The sequence below is a fragment of the Procambarus clarkii genome, chromosome 8 (genome assembly GCF_040958095.1).
Source record: "Procambarus clarkii isolate CNS0578487 chromosome 8, FALCON_Pclarkii_2.0, whole genome shotgun sequence".
Lineage (NCBI taxonomy): Eukaryota > Metazoa > Arthropoda > Malacostraca > Decapoda > Cambaridae > Procambarus > Procambarus clarkii.
In genome coordinates this window covers 8101156-8126885 of record NC_091157.1, presented here as the reverse complement: position 1 = coordinate 8126885, position 25730 = coordinate 8101156, and the positions used below count along the sequence as shown (strand labels likewise).

Sequence of the window (25730 nt, the reverse complement as noted above, 5' to 3'; positions counted from 1 at the left end):
ACAATGGAATCAAACATGCACTTCTGAACATTTCAGGCACACACACTACCGACTGGACCATGATGGCCTAAAAGTATATCAACCAGAAGTACTAATTCAGGTGTTGGTTGTGGTGGTCTTCATCTCCTGTCCCCATCAATCCACAATGAAACATTTGTCAATACACAGTGTCCTACAAGGAAATAGGTCAGGTCATTCATGGGTTCAGTTGCCTAGTACCACATACAAAATTATGGCTACTGCGGAGATCTTGTCGGCTACTTTCTAGATCAGCAATTTAGTGATCCTTGAGATGTTGTTCTTTGGGGACTTATTTCAATGTCATTTCCTCCCCTCGTTGTTGGGGAGAGCATCTAACATTAATAAATTCTGATGCTCTCCACCTGCATTCTCTGCACAGTGTGACAGTAAAATGGGTAATAAAGCAGTGGCTATTAGGGCAGATGGAATGCCATGCACATTAAAAAAAAAAAAAAGTAAAGACAAAGTAAATAAAACTGCTAAGTAGATCTCTTCACTATGTGGGAGCTGTAGGATAAAGTACAAAGAGTAAAAATTTAAATACTTTACTATGACAAAAAATTAATTTAACAATTTACATAACATAAAAATATATCCTCTATGTCTTGACTGTAAACACTGTGCAAAAACGAAAAGCAAACAAACAAGTTAACGTTACGTTAAAGATAAAAATAAATGGTGCTGGAATACTATGTGCAAAACTATATAAATCTATCACCACACAGGGTAGTGTGGCAGCAGGTTTAACAGGTATGAGCACTGTATTCTGCTGGTGGTGGCTGGCTGGCTTCTATATATATATGGGAGCTTGACCATGCAGATGGCGTTTTATGGAGTACAGTATGTTTAACCTGCTCTTTCAGTACTGCTCTACAATTTGTTTAGGGCTGATACCTCCCCACCCAACAGGAATGGAAAACAGGATAATAATGAAGGTCAGAATTTTTTATTCCAATTATGTTTATTTTTGTGAATTAACTTCAGTATTTTATATATATAAATTGTACTATATTAGTGTACATTCCACTACTCTGCCTCATTTTCCTTGAACTAAAAACTTATTGTACAAATCACATGAAAATCAAGGCAATTTAAAAAAAAAATTCAAAGCAATCATTGTACCAGATGCAGAAAAGTCTCAAGCACGCTTGGATAATTATTTCAGCAAAAGTTAGACTATTTTGCCAAAAAAAAATAAATGTAAATAATGAGCAACAAGGAGTAGGTGTATACTGCAGCAGGATCGGTTCAAGAGTGTTATGACCCTGGGGCCAGTACTGCACTGGGGCAGATGGTCCAGGATCGTATAGCAATTGTTTACATATGAAATAGGACCCCCTTCACTCATGATAGGCTCTAAATGCATGGATATTATTTGGTGAAAAGGTTTTAATAAATATATTATTATATGATAGGGCTAGTCAGTTAGGTTTGGGGGTAAGGAAGGAATGTGTGTATGTTAATATACAGGCTGGCTTGCCCCAAAATGTCTCGATTGCGTCCTTGCCAGACGTAAGAGCATTTTGATGCTCCTAGTTTTGTAGTTACACTGTGATAATAGTTTGTTAGTGTATTGTAAAGCTAGGATCGAGGCTTTATACTAGAATTGAATGATTTTACAGTTATACTAAGAATTGAATGATGGCAATTAATTATTGTATTAGAGGATAAGTAAATGGTTACTGTATGATCAGGTGATAAAGCCAGGCAATGAGCCACTTGGGAAGGATGTAGGTGGCTCTCTTCTGCAGCATCTTTGGGCTTAGTTGGACGTGTTGGTTAGGTGTCCCCTCCTCCTCTCCTACTCTTACTTCTTAAGTGTAACTAAGTACCATTACCACGTGCCACCCTTCAGTTTTAAGTGTACATTTTTCTGTGTTCCATAGTCATATCCTTGAGTTCCAGGTACTCGCCATTGAACACGTATCTGATATAATTATATGCATTTAGGTTAAGTAAATTTGTCCCTTAAGGAATCGTAGACTTTACCACTAGGTTGTTGTATGTGGATCTCATCTCCTGCCTATGCGAGTCAGAGATTTAAAGTAAGATCGAGATGGTAAAGTATTTCTGTTGCACTTGGGGGTTTTAGGATTAATTTAATTATATTAAGGTTAAACTTCAGCTGGAATTTCCATCACCCATCTGGTTCAGGGTTAGGTGATCTGTTCTAGACAGCAGTCTTTTTTTCATACATCATTATTTATTTGGGTTCTGTTTCCCCTGGGGGCTGGGCCTCTCCTAACCCCATTAGACGGTACTCTGCACCTGTGGTAACCCTAGCAGGCTCCCCCAGTTTACAACAAGGAGGAACCAACAGTAAAATAATACACAGTACAATCACTATAAAGTAGCATGTTTAACATTAGAATATATATGACAGATACCAAGATACCAGGGAAGTTGTAGAGTTTGAGATTTTGTTGAAGACTGATGCAGCTGCACTACACACATGATCATTGCAAGAAACCATCATTGTCACACAATGAGGTTCTCTACTTTACATTATAATGCATCCACAGTTAAAGCCAACCAATAAATCTTATACAGTATGTATACATTAATATTATTTTAGCTCATTATTTTGGATTAATAAAAATGATTTGTAAATCCATAACATTGGTCCCAGTATGACCAGGTTTAAGAAGATACTGACCAGCACTCAGCTGAGTGAAGTATGTATAGGAGTCATTGATGCCAAGGAAGTCCTCTGGAATAAGGCCTTGTTCCCGAGCTTCCTGTGCTTGTGATCTGATGGCAACAAAAATACAGCAGTGAGAGTAAGAAATGCCCCTTTATGGCCCCTACCTCAGTAGTTCCCCCTCTGCTGACACACTAGACAAGATGAGACTAGTTATCACAGGCATCCAGGACACACACACTACCCTCCAGGGACAAGCATCTTACTCCCTCTCTGTATCATAGACCACATGAGTGTCAGAGATCAACTCAGTACTGAGGAATACTGTTTAATTATAACTATAACTAATAAACATAACCTTCATGTAACTGATTGTACTATGTCCTCTTTTCCTCATCAGTGATTTATGTAGTTTTTCTAATTGCTTTTTTATTTTATCTAAGCACATGCACACATGAGCATGCACTGTGTACACTGTGCACATATACACTGTACACTAATTACTGGCCTTCCCTTCAAGAAGCCTTGTACAGTGACCAAGACCTGACATAAAACCCAGCACAGGGTCAACTCAAAAGAAGTCTCCCCAAAGGAGGAAATGAAAATTTCAAAGATGGTGAGGAACTGCTGACAGCACCAGAAAAGAAAACCTTGAAATAAAAGCTGAAGTCAAGAATGGTAACAAGATGCTCAATGTGAACACTGATTTGGTAATTAAATATAATAAGCATAAGCATGAGCCCCTACACATAGACCAACTAGTCCTACAGAATGCACAGGGTAATAGTGGTGTCTACGCGACAAGAAGAAGATGCGGTAAATCAAGCATCAGATATGAGAGATGTGGTCTTACCACATGGATCTTGTGTGAGTCGGTCTGTTTTCTGGTGATGCAGACAGCAGTAGTTGGTCAATGAATATATGATATTAACAAAAATCCAGTGTTGAACCTTGAATGTAATGAAATTCCTCCTTCTCGTGGGTCCCTTGGTGGCTCCTTGGAAGCTAGCCACCTGGATAGCTCTACACATGTACCACCAGGCCCTTGTGAGTCATAAATATCCACTACAGACCAAGGCCAGAACCTGGTCTACTCAAAGAGATACAAGAAGTCTGGGAAATTACTCAACTCAAGACCAAGAGTAAATACTACCAGAAAGGTATAGAGCTCCAAAACTTACAACTGCAAGGAAAATATTAGGAATATAGTAGTTAGGCTATTACCACCACAAGTTATATCACCCAACTGCCAGATGGCAGCCCAGTTAGCTTGAGGTCAAGCTGGGAATACCAAATCGGATATGTGCCGCCCAAAACAAAACGGTTGAGGATCTAAGAGTAAATTTCTTTTACCATGTCGTGGCACTATCAATTAAGGCACATCTGGGATCTTCTCGGATGTAGGTTCGAACCCTCATCACGGCCCTTGTGGATTTGTTCTTTATGTGGTCCTCAGGTGCTAGTTTTCTATCTTGAACCACTCCTAGGTCTCTTTCTTTATCAGAATTCTTTAAAGATTTCTCACATAATTTATAGGTTGTGTGCGGTCTATGTTCTCCTATTCCATATTACATAACGTGGCATTTATTCACATTAAATTCAATATGTCAAGTGGTGCTCCATATACTTATTTTGTTCAGGTCTTCTTGAAGGGCAGGACAAGCATGTAAGTTTCTTATCTTCCCTATTATCTTAGCATCATCAGCAAACATGTTCATATAATTCTGTAATCCATCTGGTAGATTGTTTATGTAGACAATGAACATTATTACTACTGTGCTGCTGAGTGTTCCAACACTGTTGCATAAGTCACTAGTATCAAAGGAACCCTAGAGTGAACTAGGGAGTGGCGCCTGAGGCTTGGAGGCAGGCTAGCCTGCCCCCTCCGCTCCCTTAGGGGAAGCCTTCCAAACATTTGTATTTAATGCATTGCTGGTGCTAATAACACAGCATCACCTGTACAGTGTACCTGGGACTCACTGTAAGACTCTAGCAAGAACCACAGGGCATCTACAGCTTCAGGCACCAAACAGCAAAGAGAGTTGTGGGATCGTAATCTGTCCCCCACGGACCTTTGACCCTTGCGGTTAGAGCGCTGACCCAACGGTCCCCCCTATCCCTTCCCTGGCGGGAGGTTGACAGCCGCCAACACTACAATGATGCCAGCTTTGTACAGAGCAACTGTACATTCCTAGTTATAAGACTTATCTTCCCCACTTTCTCTTATTCTCCTCATTTCGCCATTTCAACAGGTCAAGTGGAACGGTCCAGTGGCCCATGCGGTTACCTGTAAAATCTGGGGGGCCACTTGACTTGGGCATCTGTTCACCCTTGTAGCAGGGTTAGGCTGTCTTAGGGGACATTCTGTCCACACATAGGAGAATAAGTCACTGAGGGCTACCCTCTGCGAGTCCCAACCAACCGAGAGGAATATCCAAGTGTTTATCCAAGTCGTCTGAGCACTCTCCAACCCACTGAGAGTGCTCTTCCCCTCAGAGCAGGTTTATGACTGTTGGCGCTGATGACTGGTAGGGCATGCTGCTTGCCCTGCCATTTGTCATGTTATTCATCATCACATGGTTATAAATGATATTAACCAGGTATTGGACGATATTATTTCAAATTAATGTCACCTGAAGAAGCAGTAATGGAGGAGGCAGCTGCCGGGCCATCAAGGCTCCCCCCCACCATGACCAGTGACACTGTCACCCCACCACCCAGTGATGGGTTTATGACCGTGTTAAGTAAAAATCAGAGAAGGAAACTAAAGCGTGGTGAACAACAGGGTGGACGACGTCCACTAGCACCAAAGACAGAGTACACGCGCCTGGCCTTCCCTAAAGGCACGAGTGTAGCTGACAAGATTGTTTGGAGCAGGGAACTGAGCAAGGCGTACGAACCTGGTTCTGTAGACCTCCTACGTCCACATGTCAACTCCCCATATGTGTACGTTTCAAGACAGAATAAGGAAGTTGTGGGTGCTCTTCAGCAAGGAACAATAGGTGGTATAAAGTTCTCTCCAAGATAATCCATCGCGAAACAAGAAGATGGATGAATACCTAGTCTACAGATACCATCACGAGTATCCACTAGAGTGGGTCTATGAATTAGACGGGGTTCACAAAGCAAGAAGGTTGACCAAAAATGGTAAACCCACCAATCAAATAGTCATAGTCTGGAAGAAGCATGATCCGCCACCTAAAAAGTATTGGTTTGGTGGGGAGTTTGCGCCCCCCAGCACGTTCAGGGTGTGGGAGCCGAGCCCTGTGGAATGTTACGAGTGCTGTGGCAGTGGCCACATAGCTAAGCACTGCTGGTGCTCCACACCCAAGTGTGCTCTCTGTTCCGGTGATCACCCACTGAAGAACTGTCTGTATAAGAAGACCAGAGAACAAAGAAAACTGGAACAGGAGCAACAGAACACTGTAACAGAAGCAGGGCAACAACCTGAAACTGTGACTCCAACTAAACCGCCGCTGAAGTGTTTCAGATGTGGTATGGAGGGAGTCACCATCTGGCACTCAGATTGTACCAAACGGCTAGCCTCCCTTGGCACAAGGAGGCAAGTGCCCGATACTCAACAAGTGTCTACTGATGCCGGCTCTAGTACTGTTGACCCACCCCATAACGGTGACAGTACCAGCAACGCCCCTGACAACACACAACAGTCTGAGATAACAGTTAAAGGACAGTTGGCAGCCTTGCAAGCGCAGGTAGCAGAACTGACTGGAATTATACAGACGCTACGTCAGGCTCCTCCACAAGAGATACAGCAGCCTCCATGCCGCTGTGTCACAGCCGTGACCCGCGCTGGTAAAGGTTCCTGTGGTGGTGGAGACGGCGGCGGCGGCAGCGGCGGCGGCGGCAGCAGCGGCAGCAGCGGCAGCAGCAGCAGCAGCGGCAGCAGCAGCAGCGGCAGCAGCAGCAGCGGCAGCAGCAGCAGCGGCGGCGGCGGCAGCAGCGGCGGCAGAGAAGAGAGCGACAACAGAAGAGGCGGTGGCAGCGACGTCGTCAGTCAACTCAGGGATGACAACAGTGATAGTGACACAGAAACATTAACTGGAAAAGGAAGTCGACCTGCATCAGAATATTTTAAAATTATTCATGTCCTTAAGGAACGCGCTCAAGCCAAGTACGAGAATGAAAAAGATAATATTCTGCGTGATAGTAATTATGCCCTACGACTTACAGAGAGCATTCACTCGCGGACCATCCCGAGTTACTCAGTGATCAAGAATCTGATGATGTCACCAGATGTTCCTGACGACACAAAACGCCAGGTTGGTGTGGCTCTTTACGTCGTAGAGTCACTTATTGACGCATTGTGTAAGTGGGACAAGGACAACAATGGGACCACCAGTCCCAGGGAGGAACAACACCAAGACGATGGCTGCTGTTGACACAAGGATCATTAGGTTTCTCAGTTGGAACATTCGTAGCATCAACAAAAGACTGAATGACCTAATTGCACATGTTACCAGTAACAACATAGATATAATTGCCATACAGGAGCCCTACACGTCCAACATGATAAACAAAACCCCACCAAAGATCAGAGGGTATGCATCCTATAATAACAGTAACGCCACAGGCCTATTAACATACGTCAGAAGTGATTTACCGCACATTCTTGTGAGCACGTCACACAATGTACACACACAGTACCATCACTTTCATGTACAAACTACAGCAGGCCACTTTTCATTCCTCAACGTATATGCCAGAAGCCAGAAACTCAATGTAACATTGTTCCCAGATCTAGACAATCATGGGACAATATACATGGGAGATTTTAATGCTAGACATATTACGCTGGGAGACAGTACTAACAATGATAATGGATGCAAATTTATCAAATATGTTTATGACAACAGATTAACCGTGTATACTACGGATACCCAAACTCATTTATTGGGAGGCAGACTTGATTATGTAATGGGTAGAAACCTTGTGCAGGATAGGATGGAATGTTCGTTGGTAAATCACTTAGTTAGTGATCACTATGCAGTTTCTGCTTCCTATGAGGTACAGTGTGACGTACCTAATAGGCATCAGAGACGGAAAATGAATATTCCATATGGCTTGCATGACCACTTTATTAATTGTATTTCAAAATGGTATCAAGATTACACAATAACGAATGTAGAAGCCTTCTCCAGAGATCTCGTTGATACGATTACTACCTACTATGACACGTAGGTGTGTTGGGGAACAGGTCGTAAGCCTAGCAGAAGTGGGCAACACCTACCACCACCCAAGTGGGTCCTTGACCCCGTATTTGTTAAAGAACATGAACGAGTAAAGCAACTTGGAGATGCGTACAAACGAACCAAAGCACAAGGTGACTTGCATGCATTTCTAGTTGCAAATAGAGAGGTGAGAGACATGAGCAACGTCATACGTAATAAACATTGGGAAGAGTTCCTACAAAGTATAAATGAGCAAACAACACTTGTTGAAGTTTGGGAAAAGATACGTAAAATCTCTAGAAGCAGCCCAACCAAACCGCTGCATCACAGCCCACTAGAACAAGCAAACATCCTCCTTGATCAATGGGCACTAACATCGAGCTACGACTCACTCCCAATTAACATACAGCACAAACTTGATGACACACGCCCCAACAGACAACGAACCATCAATCTTGCCTGTACAGCTATCGACGTGTCGGACCTTAATGATGTAACTGAATGGGAATTAAATCATGCACTAAAGATGGGAAAATCAACTGCTCCTGGAGAGGATGGTATTACTTACAGTCTACTGAGATTAGTCTCACACGTACCAGGTAATCCATTATTAGTGTTGTACAGAATGAGTTTACGTGAAGGAGTATTACCCGATGCTTGGACAAAGAGTGTCATTGTTCCCATCCCCAAACCACACTCAGATAATTATAGACCCATATCTCTAACATCGTGTGTTTGCAAAGTGCTTGAACGTATTGTTCTTAACCGACTCATGTATCGTATACAGGGGCACCTGTCACCCCAACTGTTTGGATTTATGCCTGGGCTCAGTACACAACACTGTTTTGCTGAGTACTTCGCACATATTGAAGCTTCCCCTCAAACAGTCTTCATCGACCTAGCAGCAGCTTTTGATACAGCAAACAGAGAAATCATACTGGAACAGCTTGCCGAGCTGGGAATACAAGGAAAATTACTGAAATGGATAAAGGGCTATTTGTCTAATCGAACAGCATATGTTTTGTTTAATGATGTTAAAAGCACAGAGAGCAAACACTTTGAACTGGGAACTCCACAAGGAGGGGTCCTCAGCCCCTTGTTGTTCAACGTTCTGATGCATAAACTTATTAAAGATCTTCCAACTAATAATGAAGACACTGTCATTTGTTATGCTGATGATATATGTTTACAGGCTGCCTCCGAGCCTAGAATGCAAGTTCTGCTCGACGCTTTTGCTACTAGAGCTGAGGAATGTGGCCTCCTTATCTCTGTACAGAAAACTCGTGCCCTCATTCCATGTGGTATTCCACCACCCAATTATCATATAGATGGGCGAGCACTTGAGAACTGCGAGTCTTACAGATACCTTGGTGTCCCCATTAACGACCCAGGGTACCTTTCTTCTCTCAAGAGGAGACTTTGGGAGAGATTAAAGCCCTTGCGGGTCCTTGTTGGTGTCAATCATGGACTCAACGTGAGACTTGCTAAAATGTTTTATGTATCATTTATACGCTCTGTGATTGACTACAATGCTCTACATCTCACACTGTATACTGACAAAGAGCTGAAATCTCTTGAAACCTTGCAAAATGAAGCTATGCGTCTCATCCTTGGGGCTCCAAAGTCCACGAGAATAGTTAATATGAGAGCAGAGTTAAAATTACCTACCATAAGTGAGAGAATTTTGTCTATTAGCACAGTTTTCGGCGTGAAGGCATTGAGTAGATCTAGACAACACATGAAGTTTCAAGCTAAACTTTCTAATATGCTGCACTCACCTGAGGTCTATAGAAGAAGAACGAAATCTGATTATGTATATTGGTTCTACAAGGTAGCCAACTCCATCAAAATATTAAATATGTACCCAACTCAACTAATGATTAATCAGCCAACTACTCCATGGGATAACTGGGATCTATCAGTTGATTTTGTAAATGCGCCCAAGAAAGATAGTGTGCACACCACATTATTAAAACAGTTAACACTGAAAAGCATCACTGAAAGTACTCAGAGTATGGGTAACGATGTTTATCAGTGCTATACCGACGGCTCTGTAGAAGAAGGTGGACGATGTACCGGATGTGCATGTAACATATTTGAACAATCTTCTCTCGTACATACAGCAATGAAGCGCGTCAATGACTGGGCAAGTACAACTCAAACCGAACTTGCAGGCATATACCTTGCCACTGAATTTTTAAAAGACAAAGGCAGTGGACTTATATACTGTGACTCACAGAGTGCACTCCTGGCACTGAATGCACATAGTAGTGACACCCAGAAAATAGTCAGTGATATTCGAATTAATGTTTTAGCTGCTAAAGAAAACAGATTTGAGATTAAATTCCTATGGATACCATCACATGTTGGCATCTCAAGGCATAACACTGTTGATATGCTTGCTAAGACAGCCTGCAGAAAACCAGTGGTAGAAATTGATATGGGTGTTTCATTAGCAGTGACAAAGAGAATACTTAAACAAATATCTAATGAAAATCTCACCGACCTAACAAATTCACAAAGACCTGAAAGTTGTAGCATTAAATATTATGATAGATATCGTGAGGAGACATTCACATATGGGACTAATAGAATAAGAACCCGGCAATGTGATGTTATAGTGGCCAGAATACGCCTGGGATATAGACGTATCTGGCAGCTTTCTCAAAACCCAAATGTCGAGTACACAATGTGTCAACTTTGTGAAAGAGAAAACATGCACTCTCTTGAACATTATATTGTAGAATGTCCCATACTGACTGACTTTCGCCCTCCTGGGCTAAGGTATGCTGAACTCTGTAATTACTATATGAGTACTGGAACACTTGATGATATATTGGACTTGTATCCAAGATTGACCATGTAATATATCACTTATTCAATGTTATATTCAATATATCATTTATTCAATGTTATATGATGTAACTATATAACCTGAGCTTGTAAAAGCACCTTCATCACCTTCAGTGATTAAGTGCTTAATTGCACACTAGTTTCTTTATCAGCTATCTCACCCTGTCAGAGTAAATAAGACAGATGTATGTGAATGCATGTGTGTGTATATGTATGTATATGTATGGGTATAAAGTATATATGGAAGCTGATCAGAATTACATTTCACCTTTGTGAATGTACATTAATGACACTATGTAAAAGACACATCAAACACTTTATGTAGGGCATACGTAAATCTGTGTATCTATGTATTTACGTATGTAGGTTAGCTTAGCATTTTAAAAGCACCGAATCACCTTCTGTGGTTGAGTGTTCAATAAACCCCTGAACTCTATGTTTAACATTTCTCTAACCCTGTCCATGGAGGACAGAAGAAAATGTATATATGCTGGTTAGCACTGTAAATGTGTGGCCACGTCTGTGGTAGAAAATAATAAAAAAAAAAAAAAAAAAAAAAAAAACCTCTAATATGTTCCAGTTTCCAGAACAACATCTTATGTGGAACTCTGTCGAAAGTGTTTTTTAGATTTTAGGATGTGTAGAGCTATCCAGGTGGCTAGCTTCCAGGGAGCCAACAAGGGCGTTTCTCCCAGCAAATGCTTATATGAACTGCTAAAAATTGGGCTTTAAAGGAAAATCTAAATATACCATTTAATTTGGAAATAATAAATACTGTAAGATATAAACAAATGAAAAATGTAATTAAATAAATATGTTTCATTTACCTGATGCCAATTTCTGAAGAGCACCAGTATGTGAGAGCTCCAGCTGCATCAGTAGGACCGTCGATGCCATCAGTTCCACCAGACAAAAAAATTATTTCTCCAATGAATTCTGATCCATGAAGCTTCTGAAATGTATATAACCATCAGGATAAGCCTACAGTGCTTTTGTTTATGATGAAAAAAATTGACAATCCTGATAAAATCAGCAATGCCTAAAACATTTCAGGTTCTATTAAAACACAAAACCTCATTTGAACCACAAAGCAAATACTGTATATAAGTTTATGAATAAGGTGATGTCTTTTTATTATGTTAAGGTGGTGTCTTTTTATTATGTTAAGGTGGATAAAGAGGAATAATTATGGTAATGCTCGGTTGATGACAGCATGCTTAATAGTCTTCTTAAGAGTGAGTCAGTATAGTAATGCTGTACAGTATTGAGAGCAGGGTGGATGGTACCCTTAAATCCCTGGATTCCCCAATATTTTCAACCACGAAACATCACTATTGTATATGCATTTCTTAAAATATTAAAAACAAATAACTATGAGTTTCTTCCTTTTAAATAAGCTAAAAATATCCATTTAGGATGCTGTAGCCTCTGGATATGTGATGGAGGCTAGGGGGGGGGGGCCTGCTCTTCCCAAATGATTCCCTTGTCTCTCGGGATGAGTCTCGTGTTTTGGCATTTGGGGTTTTCCTAGTTATCGCAATGTCTGTTATCACCCCACTTGTTATTGCCCCGTCTGTTATAGCCCTATCTGTCATCACCCACGTCCTTCCTCCTTAGCACCAGAGAAAGGTCACAGGGGCACTGGGATTACTGAAGAGTGAGGGAGGGTCTGTAGCTGCCATCTGACCCTCTTTGCAGTTTAGTTTCTGGCCCTGTGGGTTCATTGCTCCATATGGATGTAGTCTTTTTAGCTTTCATCCTGGTACTAGCTGGATACATCTTACACTGTCCCACATGTGGGTTTCTGGGTTCCAGGTCGTTCCCTGGATTTGCCCCTTTCCCCAAGCACGAGTTTCTATTAACTTATTTTTCTTTCAAGTATGACTCAATGGGACTTGCACCTAGTACCTACTGCAAATCCTGTGCATTGACTCTGAATTGGATATAGCCTTTTTTGTGTAAAGTTTTCTTCTGCTCCTGGCTGTTTAGTGAGGTCCTGAATTTATTCTGGTTGGTAGATAACCTTTTGTTTTCACTGGGCATGTGACAACCTTGGTGTCATCCATAGGTTGACTGAGAGGCTGCCCTGGTTTCTCAGGTCTTTATCTGGGGTCCTTTCATCATGGCTGCAACAGTACTGTGTGTGTTTCTGCCCTGCATCACATGGCAGGCTTGGCAGTTCCACATCCAAGTGCCCTAGTTGCCTTCAGCATTTATGGTGGTGGACTCGCATCCACCTGACAGATGTCATCCATTCTTTAGCATTGCAGGAGTCTTCTTCTGCATTTCTGGACAGGTCTTTGTCCCTTTTCTGGGTTTACCTCATATTCTGCCTTGTTATCTGCTGTTGTGGCTGATGTTGCCATTATCAGGTTGTTTGCACTGCTTCTATGAGTCACAGTAGCAACTTTTTTGCTGTTCTTTGTCCCTGCTAGCTTGCTATTCTGGTTTTTCTACAGGAGTCCACTTGATTGTTCAGTGTAAGAAAAGTGTCATGCAGTGATACAGGCACTGTAAGAATAGTGTTGGGCAGTGATATAGGCAGTGTAAGAACAGCAGGTTGGTGAGACCGAACCAGCATCCTGGGGTCATCCTACATGCACGCCTCACCAATGGACCACGATTTGCTTAACAAATTACACAACCCGAGACAAGTCCATCATTTTGTAAGTAATAACCAGGGGTAATAAACACAGAGGTTGAGATAAGAGATGCTGGCATCCTCTGATATTACTTCTGACTCGCAGATACTGTACCATAGGATCCTGAGTTATGTCAGAATATGTTTCTAGAGACCTTGTGTAAATGTGAATCACTTTAAATAATGATAAGGATCTCAAGGGGAAAATAATATATATTTTTAGTCAATGAATTTTGTACATGTAAATAGAAGTACATGTACTGAATATGCTACAGTACTGTAAAATGAACAACATACACATTAAAAAGCAATGCATAATAGACTATTAGGCCTTAAAACGTTTCTGGTTAAATCATTATGCATCTGACTTTGCAAGAATGTAAGAAGCCCAATATTTCATACTCTCACAACCCAACGGGACGGGGCCTCGTAGCCTGGTGGATAGCGCGCAGGACTCGTAATTCTGTGGCGCGGGTTCGATTCCCGCATGAGGCAGAAACAAATGGGCAAAGTTTCTTTCACCCTGAATGCCCCTGTTACCTAGCAGTAAATAGGTACCTGGGAGTTAGTCAGCTGTCACGGGCTGCTTCCTGGGGGTGGAGGCCTGGTCAAGGACCGGGCCGCGGGGACACTAAAAAAGCCCCGAAATCATCTCAAGATAACCCAATGTATGTTCTTGTATATAAATAAATAAAAGTTCCTGCCTTGTAATTTTGTTTAACAAAATTGTGTATTAATGGAGTGGTCTAATAGATTAAAATATAATTTGAAACTTGTATACTAGCATGTAAAACTGGCTTGTCAAGTGAGGGAAACCAGATGATGAGGAAATGCTACAGTAAGCACCCACCTACTGGCAGAGCAAGTCAGGCTCGGACATAAAAGCTCTCAATAATTGCAAAGAACAAATACTCTAAATTTATTCCTTATATAAAATTGGGATCCTACTGTAGTTATTAACAAATACAAAAACATAATAATTTAACTAACACAATATTATTCTGTATTGTGTAAAGACAAAGAGGGTATAATTCAAGAAGTGTATGAAATTCCATGGGAGAAATTATTACCTCTTCTAGAGCCACACTGGTAGACAGGACCATTTCTTGATTTCTTCCTCCTCGGCCTGATCCTCTGACAGTAACAGTAGTCTCACCACCAAAAATTAACCATATAGGATATTTGAATTCTGAACTCTTTAATAAGATTTCTGTGATGGATTTTCTTTTATCCACACTGACACACAAATCCAAGAGTAAATGCTCTGAGAGCTCACTTTGATGGCCACACATTATGTGAGTCATGGCCACTATTAGCTCCGCTATATTTCTACCCGCAGTAGAGGCTTCACCGGTGAGAGCCGAACTGAGGACCAATGAGAGGCTGTTGCTATCATCCCTTACTGAAGCTTCAACACCTACCAAAGCTGTTTCGTTACTACCTATGATGAGGTTAGTAACATGGGGAAATTGTGACAACGAAGAATTTATTGTTTTCTTCTGAATAATTGTTGAGATACATTCTGGAGTTGATATGTTGTATTTCTTCAGAATCTCCTCAGCAGCTCCAGGAGCATCTCTGTTAGGTACAGTAGGGCCACTGGCAATCATGTCAATGGGGCTGTTGATAATATCTGACAGAATTAGGGAAACAATTCTTGCATTGGTTAATTTTGCCAATCCCCCTCCCTTTGTAACAGACAGGACTTTTCTAACAGTATTGAGCTCAGTGATGGATGCTCCTGCATGGCTTAGTGATCTAATCATTTCACTTTTCTCATCTAATGTAAGAGGAGGAACTGGGTACGGCAGGAGAGCCGAGCCTCCGCCTGATATCAAAACCAATAAAAGATCTTGTTTTCCTAATTCCTTCACTAGTGAAACTATTTTTTTAGAAGCAGCAAATGAAGCTTCATCAGGAATATTTTCTTTGGCACCTTCCAAAATTTCAATGTATGACGTCTCACTTGGTAACAAAGGAAGTTTATTAACAAGTGTTCTCTGAATCCCAAATGGAACACTTAAGATCCCTCTGTTCAGGTGAGATTCACCTTTTGAAGTCATCAATGCTAACTGAATGGGCTGAAGCATTCCAATAACAGCTTTTCCAAATCCAACCACATACACATTTTGCTGAAGGTCAAACTGTGTACCATTAATGAACAACTTATCTGTATCTTGTTTTAAATATTTTCCAATAAGCTCATGTGGTTGAACAGCATTCACACCATCCAAGAATGCCTTTTGAATTCTTAAGATGTTTTCTTGTACACTGGATCTTAGAACTTTGGCAGCCATTGTGAGACTTTTCATTTGTACAGTACTACCTTGTCTCAGAGACAGCAAGCCTTCTGGAAACTGCAGGAATCATCCATCTGTAAGTAAAGTTAAAAATAAGATCTTGAGTGTAGAAGGAAACTTAATGAGTAGGCCATTCAGTTGCTCCCTCAGGCAATGCCTTGCATTTGCCAGTCACAGGACTTGGCTAAATATAGTCAGGTAGGTCAACAATTTTTACCCCAGCATGGTCTTTTCAAATGTCCTTGTCAGGTCATACTGGAGCAAGGAAAACACTGGAGAAGACTATCTAGTCTGGACTGACCTCCAGAAGGATCATTCCTCTACAATCAAACCCCTTACCAAGCACTACTCGGTGTTAGATGCTGCTGAAGAGCACTCTGCTACTTGGCCCAATGGCCACTAACAGAAACCAACACTAGATGTCACTGCCTACATCTCACAATTCATCCAACTAGAACCCTAGACACTATAAGGAAAATCAGAACAAAAATCTCATCTTCAGAAAGACATAGTTGCTCAGGAGAAGTGCAACATCGGGCAACAAAGGACATTCCAGAGCTAAGCAATCTCTCGTATCAAGAATGGTTGAGGACCACAGGCTTAACAATACAGTACTACAAACCAGGCATGACAGGGCAGATCTCATTGAAATTTTTAAAATATTGAACAAGATGGAGGATGATACATTCTTCAAAAGATCAAATGTAACAAACAAGGAGCAACGGTTTCAAACTCAACAAACTTCAATGTAGGACTGAAAATAGATACTTTTTCACCCACAGGGTTATAAATCCATGGAACTGTCTACCTGTTGAAGCTGCAAATGCCAAAACTCTGTTAGGTTTTAAAATCCACCTGGAAAGGATCATCAAGGCAAATTGGGGGGGGAGGGGAGAGCCTTTGACAAGGCACCGGCTTCCTGTTCTCATCGAGGCTACTAGTGTTAGTGACCCTCAGGTAAAAGAGGTAAGTAAAAAAAAAAAAATGGGAGATAATGGGAGCAAATGAGTGGTTTGGTCAGAAAGAAGCTTTTCACCTTTACACAAAGGCTTATTTCTGAGCTGAACAATTCGGTTGCTTCCTTAGGTAAGACTACCTTAGAAAAACCACAGAAGCTACAATATTTACTTAATTTACCTGAGGGCAACTAACCCTGGTGGCCTCGACGAGGACAGGAAGAGGGCGGCTTGTCGAAGATCTCCACCATTTGCCTTGATGATCTTTTCCAGGTACAGTGTATTATAAAACTCATCACAGTTTTGACAGTTACGGCTTCGGCGGGTAGGCGGTTCAATGGGTTAATACCTCTGTGAGTGAAAAAGCACCTGTGGTTAATAACTCTGTGGATATAAATAGCACAAGAGAATGTGTGGAGTGAGTTTATGTTTATCATGTTTAGGGATTTAAACATTGTCTGTGTGTTGTGTGAAGACAGTTTGTTATTGTTCTAATGTTCATCTTTCCTGATATGTTAGATTAAGGACCTACCCGAAATGTTATGCCTGTTAGTAGCTTTGCAAGAATGTAGAAATACCAATCTTATGTAATCTCACAAAACCATTGTACCTTCTTGTCAATAAATTATTATTAATATTATTATTATTATTACTTTATGGATACTGTGATTATTCTGAGTCCGCTCCCACGTGACTTTGTTTACACTATCACACCATAGGGGCTACTTACCCAAAATATAATGTTTCTCGTGTATTATGTGTGTGTGTGTGTAAATAAATAAATAAATAAATAAATAAATAAATATATATATATATATATATATATATATATATATATATATATATATATTAAATTTTTTATATTTCTTGTTGCATTAATAGTGTGTTTAACCATATAAAATCCACTTGATACAATATACTAGTTCTCAATGGACTCAGTCGAGGAGGGACCGAAACATCGCGTCTCTCCTAGTGTGTGGTTTGGTCACCATTCTTCAGCCACGTTATTGTGACTCGTCAGCTGGATATACTAGTTCACTTCCCTGGACATACTGTGGATGCTATTGGTTATATCCCCATCGACCACGCTGGAATATCTTTCAGGCCGTAGGCTCCTGTCGCCACGTGAGTAACATTTGTGTGAACAAGCTTGCATATTACATATTTCTGTTGCATATAGGCTCGGGGTCCAGAGTAGGCCATTAATGCCGTACCTGTCGGCCACCACCTTGTCACAAGTACACCTATTATTGTGGATTGAGGCAGCAAGACGGAGGGCCAATACAATTCGGGGGGCGTGTGGTGTGAGACGTGTACCAGTGGCTGACATTGGGGTTGCTAACAGGAATTCCCCTGCATGTGGGGCTGCTACTGATGTGAGGCGAGCAATGTCGTGTTGTGTTGTTGCAGCAACTAAGTAGGAGTGCCGGACCAACCGGGCTGTGGTGGATATGTGGGCCTGCGGGCTGCTGCAAGCAACAACCTGGTGGACCAAATTCTCACAAGTTAAGCCTGGCCTCGGGCCGGGCTTGGGGAGTAGAAGAACTCCCAGAACCCCATCAACCAGGTAAGTACTCTGCAGCAACTTGGTCTACATCAATGGGGCCATCCCAGCTGGATTGTTTGTGGACTTTTGATGGTGGTGAAGTGATTGGCCAGCACGAGAGGCCCACTCGGTGGCACAGTGTATAAAATTGGGATTGTGTACACCTGCCAGGTGACCTAGGTAAGCAGGTAGAATGTCCTTCACAAGGTTGTCGGATGCGGAGGAGGAGGAAGGGAAGGCTGGTACAGCGATTTGTGTTGCTGTTAAAACTCCGAGGCCCCCAAGTCTTACTGGAAGAGAGGCGTGTTGCCATTGTAGGTCATTGAGATAGGTTAAGGGCTTTTATAACATTGATTTCCGTAAGAGGACATATTCACCTAGTTTTTGGCTACTTTAGGATGGTGAACACCTCAGAAAGTAGGTTAACTAGTGGAGGGACAGGAGATATTTATTTATTATGAGACAGCGTCTGATCACGAAGGAAAAAATGGGACAGGAAATTCCTTAAGTACTTTAGTGTCAATATGTCTTCAAAAGGATCATCTCTGTCATAGAACTCAAACTTGTGAGGCACCATTTACCCTTTATAAACCTATGGAGCCTTTCCTTACACAGTTGGCCCTCTCTAGGTGCCCACTTTCTGCCTCATTACTTTCTCCAGCACTTTAAACGGAGTACGTGTCAGTGACATTGGTCTGTAATATATTGCCTGCTATGTATCCCATTTTTTGTAATATTGGGACTACAGTTGCCTTTTTCCATAACTCTGGAAAGTTTCCTGTCTTGACCGTGACAAAGGTGACAGAAATCTCGAGGGTGACAAAATACTTCAGCAACCATGGTGACATTATGTCTGGTCACGATTTGATCACATCTAGTGTATAAAATATGGAAACAGGTTTTACACAAAGCACTTCCCATTTTATTAGCATTGCTTAGCAGTGTCTGTTAACAAGCTTTTCAACACGAGCATTAATAAATATATGTAATCCACTAGTCGAGCGTGGACTTGAACCGTGGTCTTCATTAAACACAAGTCAGACAATCCTTTCACCAGTGACCTCACCTTGAACATTTATTAAGAATTAAGAACGCTGTTGTAAAAACTGGTCGATGACACTTGTGCGCCAAGACACGTTCCTGGTGCATTTTAGTAATACTTCAACACGTAGGCCGTCAACGTGCCCCTCAGAGTGCCCTTGACAACGTCTTATTCCAGGCCGTTATCGCCAACGTTTCCAACGTCAAGAAACGGTCGTACTAACGTGCCTTATCCTAACCTACCAGACGACCCACCAACAGAAAACGGGACAGTGTCAATTTTGTCGGTACGACAGTTTTTTGCCGCCTTATCCTTGGCCTAAGGTTAGGTTAGGTTAGGTTATCTTGAGATGATTTCGGGGCTTAGTGTCCCCGCGGCCCGGTCCTCGACCAGGCCTCCACCCCCAGGAAGCAGCCCGAAGCATCTGTCTAAGTCTCAAGTACCTATTTACTGCTAGGTAACAGGGGCATTTGGGTGAAAGAAACATTTTGCCCATTTGTCTCCGCCTCCACCGGGGATCGAACCCGGAACCTCAGGACTACGAATTCGAAGCTCTGTCCACCCAGCTGTCAGGCGCCCCTGACCTTTTAGGCCTGACCAATTAGGCCTTAGGTAATGTATACGTCAAAAATGCGACGTGCTATTAGGAGGACGGTTTGCTTATTCTGCATTCTTAGATCAGGCGATTCCATATCCTCCTACGAAACCTCTGCATCATTCCTCAATCTTGGAGGCTTAGTCTGTATTTATTAAAGAATTTACAAGCTTGGAAATTTCACAACTTAAGGTTAATATTATTAAAAACGACATCACAGGACTTCTGAGCTCATAAACTGTTTCACAAATATAAACTAAGCTGCCGTGATCGACGAAAGATGCACAGGTTTCGTAAGTGACGACCTGCCTACTAACCTTACCAAACCAGACACAGCCTAGCCTAAACAAAGCAAACAGCCTAACCTACTATAATACATCCTAACCTAATAATATATATTTTAATGAACAGAAAATGAGCTTTGTCGACTGGTCTTGTGTAGCACGTGACCAGGGGCTCCCAAGGATGTCTGTGCACCCAAGACATCTTAACAATTTAGCAGCTACAATAAGCAGTTAATCTTAACATTTACATATATATCTGGAAAATTTTCAATATAAAGAAATTAAACCAGAATTATATCGTGTTTTATATTGTTTAATGCACCGGCACACAGCAGAATAATGTTTATATATTATTTTAAATGAGAAACAAAGTTCAAATATTTAATCTGCAACAGTTGGCAGGTAGATATTTTTTCAAATGATAATATATCAAGCATTTGGTGAAATATTTAAGCAAATTGTAATGTAAAAGACTTTTAGAACAAAATAACAGATAGTTTTGTTTTCAATTAAATTACATTCTTTGTTTATTAAGACTTTGATAATAGATAAAACAGTTCGCCGTGTGAACTGAGTGATGACTTCATCCATGACATCACTGGTGAGATCATCACTTGTGGCAAGTGACGTCATCGTCCTGGAGCGCCCCTGTGGATAAGTTATCAACTACTTATACACATTACATTTCCTCAGCATTTTATAATTGAATTATGATTTGATATGAGTGTTGTAAGGACCTGTGGAAATTAAAGATCACCTAAAAACCATGTTATATGTAAACTAACGCCAGTCGCTGGAGCATTAGTGGAAGGTTTACCTGTGGAGTAAACAAGTCCAACCGGTTCCACATTCCAGCCAAAGTTTGCCTCATTCTCAGATATTTGTACTTCTTTCAATTTTCAAAATCTAAATGAGTTTGAATTTTCTTTCATATTATCAAGAGCGCAAATCTAACGAAGCTTCGATTGTTTAATGACTCTAGGGATCCAGTTACAATTATATTTTGCTTGGTGCATTCCACTCCAGGGGCCAGATTCACGAAAGCACTTACGCAAGTACTTACGAACGTGTACATGTTTCCTCAATCTTTGACGGCTTTGGTTACATTTATTAAACAGTTTACAAGCATGAAAACTTTCCATTCAACTGTTGTTATTGTTATAAACAACCTCCTGGTGCTTCGGAGCTAATTAATTGTTTAATAATTGGAAACAAAGCCGCCAAAGATTGAGAAAAGATGTACAGGTTCGTAAGTGCTTGCGTAAGTGCTTTCGTGAATCTGGGCAGCTAAGGGGGGCAGGTTTGACATAATGTACACTATGCAATACGAGGCGTTTACTCAGTCGATGCTGGTTGGGGCAGTTCTGTCTTGTTCTTGTGGGTGGTAGAATATGCTTGTATGTCAGTTAGCTGTTCATAGTTGGATGAGTGTGTTTGATATGTAGTGTTTCAGTTATGTCTAATCTTCTATTGTCCTATCTGTCGATTATTTTGGCGATGCTGGTCAGAATATCTCTGGTGATGGTTGTAAATATAAATTATCTGATCCTTGATAGAGTCGTTGTTTGTGTATTGCTAGGCACCTTGAAAGAGGTGTTGTGGTATTGCCTATATATTAAAATCGTTAGAACTTTTTTTTTTTTTTTTTTTTGCAGGGATATTCCTGCGCGGGCCCTAAGCCTCTGGCTGGCCCACTAAGTGTTGATTGTTTCTGTTTTACTTGGGCGGAGTATGAGTATTTATTACTCGTATGGTCGCTTCAGTAAGATTTTGCCATATGTGTTTAACAACTTCTGCTCTGTTGAATCTAAGTTGAAATCTTAATGGGTTTGTAACTGTGCACTGTTTTAGATAATGTTCCAGTGGTCTGTCGGGCATTTCTCCACAGTGTTTCGTTAGAACTGACAAGTCTCCACATGGGCTTGCAAATCAAAAAACTAAATTCGACTTTTTCAAGTCGTTTCGTTTAATTTCGGAAGAGCTGTTTTTGGAACTATATATGTTGAATCACTCTTTCATCCTTTATAACACATTAATTATATGATTATTTATCAAGCATCTCTTGGATTTATATATATATATATATATATATGTATATATTCATCCTTTTGAACCATTTTAGTTACGTTACCATCCCTTGTAACCATGAATGCTAAATAACAATAAACTGTATTTAATGTCTCCTTCTGAGGATACAATTGTTGAATGACCCGTTCTTTTTCCTTCATATAACTGCAATGTGCTTCCATAATGGTCACAATGAAGTAAGGAAAAATGGAGTAAAATTTTGTAACCTGCTAGTGGATCAAAACTTGCCATATCAGATCAGATGCCAGTATGCCATAGCATACTGGCATCTGATATGGATATATTCCTCGTTACTGACGACTTAGTGTTTTACTACATACAATGTTGATATGCTATTTATCTTCATTTATGATAATTTGTTTGAAAATTACTTTGTTTTTGTTTTGGTTCGATTAACATTGTACAAGGTGTGTGTGTGTGTGTTGATAGTGTTTCTTGTTTTCAATATGTACGAGTATATAAATTTCTTGATAGACCTCTCTGAAAGTTTTGACAGTGCGAATGCTGCTCATATTCAATGACTGCCTCACAAGAGAGTGATTTTAATGTTCATATTCTCTGCCACACAAGACAGTGAGGATGCTGCTCATATTCCCTGTCGCACAACACTGAGGATGCTGCTCATATTCACTGTCATAACAGTGAGGATGTTGCTTATATTCACTGTCACACAACACTGAGGATGCTGCTCATATTCACTGTCACACAACACTGAGGATGTTGCTCATATTCCCTGTCACACAACAGTGAGGATGCTGCTCATATTCAGTCACACAACACTGAGGATGCTGCTCATATTCACTGTCACACAGAGCAGTACGGACTGCTCATATTAATCGTCACCAGGACAAATTGTAACAATCTAATCGCTCTGAGGACAGCTTTCAACATTACATATACAGTAAATGTTTTAATTTGCAACATTTTTAAGCATTCATTGCTTGCTGCCACACAGATCGGGGGATGACTGGTGAGATGCAGTTAAAACTACTAACATGGGCAAGTAAATTTAAGGTAGATTTATAGGATAGCTTCCAATATACCCAAAATGTAGTTGATTGCTCAGAAGGCTAGTAGATATAGTCTGGCCGGTAACTGAACAGCTAAGATATGTCTCAATAATATCTAGGCCAAGAAGCCTCAATAATATCTAGGCCAAGAAGCCTCTATAATATCTAGGCCAAGAAGCCTCTATAATATCTAGGCCAAGAAGCCTCTATAATATCTAGGCCAAGAAGCCTCTATAATATCTAGGCCAAGAAGCCTCTATAATATCTAGGCCAAGAAGCCTCTATAATATCTAGGCCAAGAAGCCTCTATAATATCTAGGCCAAGAAGCCTCTATAATATCTAGGCCAAGAAGCCTCTATAATATCTAGGTCGAAAAGCCTCAGTAACATGTGCGCATTTTGAGTCAGATAGTTTACCTGTTAAGAATAACAAGGATGGGTGATTGTGTGTGGGTGTTCCCGGGCATGTTAAAGCAGGGATGCATCTCTCATGATTCTAAATGTGCTCATCAGTGCTTCGGTGGAAAGTTAAGTCAAGGCTGCTACAGCACCCCATGACTGAAGGGCAGTATAGCTGTTAGCAACACTTCCTTCCACTTAAGTTGTATCACCTTGAGGTTACTTTGAGGTGCTTCCGGGGCTTAGCGTCCCCGCGGCCCGGTCGTCGACCAAGCCACCTATAGAAACTTTTTGGCTGAACGTACAAAAATGGACTGTGACAGTCGACAAACTAAACATTATATATTTCTAACTTTGTAGAGTACATGAAACAACTAAAAACCAAACGAAAACCTTCTTAAGAACATAAGAACATGAGAACAAAAGCAACTGCAGAAGGCCTATTGGCCCATACGAGGCAGTTCCTATCTATAACCCCCCAATCCCACTCATATACATGTCCAACCCGCGCTTGAAACACAATAGGCCTAAAAGGTTTTGGTTTGGTTTTAGTACGCATATATGTAACAAATTAGACCTAAAACAGCATTTATTAGTCCTAGGATTGCTTATTAATTAAGGCCTCAGACAGATTTTTATTTTTTACATACTGTTAAATCTTTAAAGCATGTCATTTGTGGTAATTCAATAGTACAAATGTTTATTGAGACCAACAGTCAATTTTCGTTCTTGTGATTTAATAGTTGTTATAGGTTCTGACAATTTTATATTATGGGCTCAGCTATTATAATTATATTTGTCAAAGTATTTGATATTGCGAGGCTAGATATAATCAAAGATATCCTACACACAACGGATTATAAGCTTGGATTAAACAGAAAATCCTCGGTTTAGAGAAGTGCTTCAGAGCTGTACAGGAAATATAGATTTCTACATAGAAACAGACTTTTTTGTTGTGTTTGTCCAACCATTTGGACTGGTCGGAACAACGACGGCTTCACTTCTTGCAGGTCGGCGTTCGATCCCCGAGGGTCCAAGTGGTTTAACACAGTTTCTTCACACTGTCTCCATATCCCTTCCATGCGTTATTGTCCTACTAGTTTAGTGCTTTCTCCTCGTACCTCATCTTACCTTCCCAATAATTTCTTGGATGTCAAGACGTATTTTAACATCAATACTGGAATTGTTTGTCAGTCTAACATATTTTAATTTATTATGTTTATATGATAAACAGTCAATTATACTCCAGCAACGCTACCTCGGATAGCGGGTTTAATAAACAAGATTGTCTTGTTTATTGAACCCATGATATACTGTCCTGCATACCTGCCTTGAATATATCCAGGAGGCATACACTCACTATGCCTGCATAGTATACTCCCTGGAGATATACTCTCACTATACCTGCATGTTGGTCACACTAATTCAATAAGATTCTAATCAGGGTAATGTATGATTCCTCTTTAGAGTTGTGTTAACTTTAAGGTCAATCATTACTGGAGGGTTATTAAGGCCACAACAATAGTTTACTGACCAACCAGCAAGTATACGTTAGTCCTGAACATTGTCGTGGGAATCGAACCCAGGACCTTTCGTCTGTGACCTGACTGCACTGAATATTCTTGAAGATTCACGAGAAATAAAAAATAACGATCTAGTACGACTATATATATATATATATATATATATATATATATATATATATATATATATATATATATATATATATATATATATATATATATATATATATATATATATATATATATATATATATATATATATATATATATATATATATATATATATATGTTTCATTCATACTTCATTCCTTCTGAAGATGTATTTAATATACGAAAGTACTTAAGGAAATTCCTGTTTCATTTTCCTCCGTGGTCTGACATTGTCACATTCTTAAATCACGTGTTTATTTTCGTGATATACACATACATATATATATATATATATATATATATATATATATATATATATATATATATATATATATATATATATATATATATATATATATATATATATATATATATATATATATATATATATATATATATATATATATATATATATTGCCTTCCATGTTGCTTCAGCTCATGGAAGGTTATGAGAGACATCACTCTGGCCATGACCTGCTGAGCTTAGGGCCA

The 25730-nt window shown here is 40.4% G+C and overlaps 1 protein-coding gene across 5 annotated transcripts; it reads right to left on the bottom strand.

Annotated features, from left to right (window-relative positions):
• Positions 1-552: 552 nt before the first annotated feature.
• Positions 553-17323, bottom strand: LOC123759630 (glycerate kinase). Of its 5 annotated transcripts, none has more exons than XM_045744780.2 (5): positions 17255-17323; positions 16774-16952; positions 14416-15719; positions 11532-11656; positions 553-2772 (listed from the first exon to the last, which is right to left on the bottom strand). In XM_045744780.2, exons 3-5 carry the CDS (start codon positions 15655-15657, stop codon positions 2601-2603), a joined length of 1539 nt encoding a protein of 512 aa, XP_045600736.2. In that variant the 5' UTR covers positions 15658-15719; positions 16774-16952; positions 17255-17323; the 3' UTR covers positions 553-2600. The 5 variants fall into 5 exon arrangements, with proteins under 5 accessions (XP_045600736.2, XP_045600738.2, XP_069173160.1 ...); XM_045744782.2 differs by having other exon boundaries at positions 17134-17275; XM_069317059.1 differs by having other exon boundaries at positions 16783-16952; positions 17134-17275.
• Between the last annotated feature and the right edge of the window lie 8407 nt (positions 17324-25730).

Coding starts and splice junctions, on each gene's coding strand:
- LOC123759630 (XM_045744780.2), bottom strand. CDS start 15,657: ATGAAAAGTCTCACAATGGCTGCCAAAGTTCTAAGATCCAGTGTACAA. Junction 11,657..14,415: donor CCAGTGTGGCTCTAGAAGAG/GTAATAATTTCT, acceptor TATACATTTCAG/AAGCTTCATGGATCAGAATT. Junction 2,773..11,531: donor TCTTCAGAAATTGGCATCAG/GTAAATGAAACA, acceptor TGTTGCCATCAG/ATCACAAGCACAGGAAGCTC.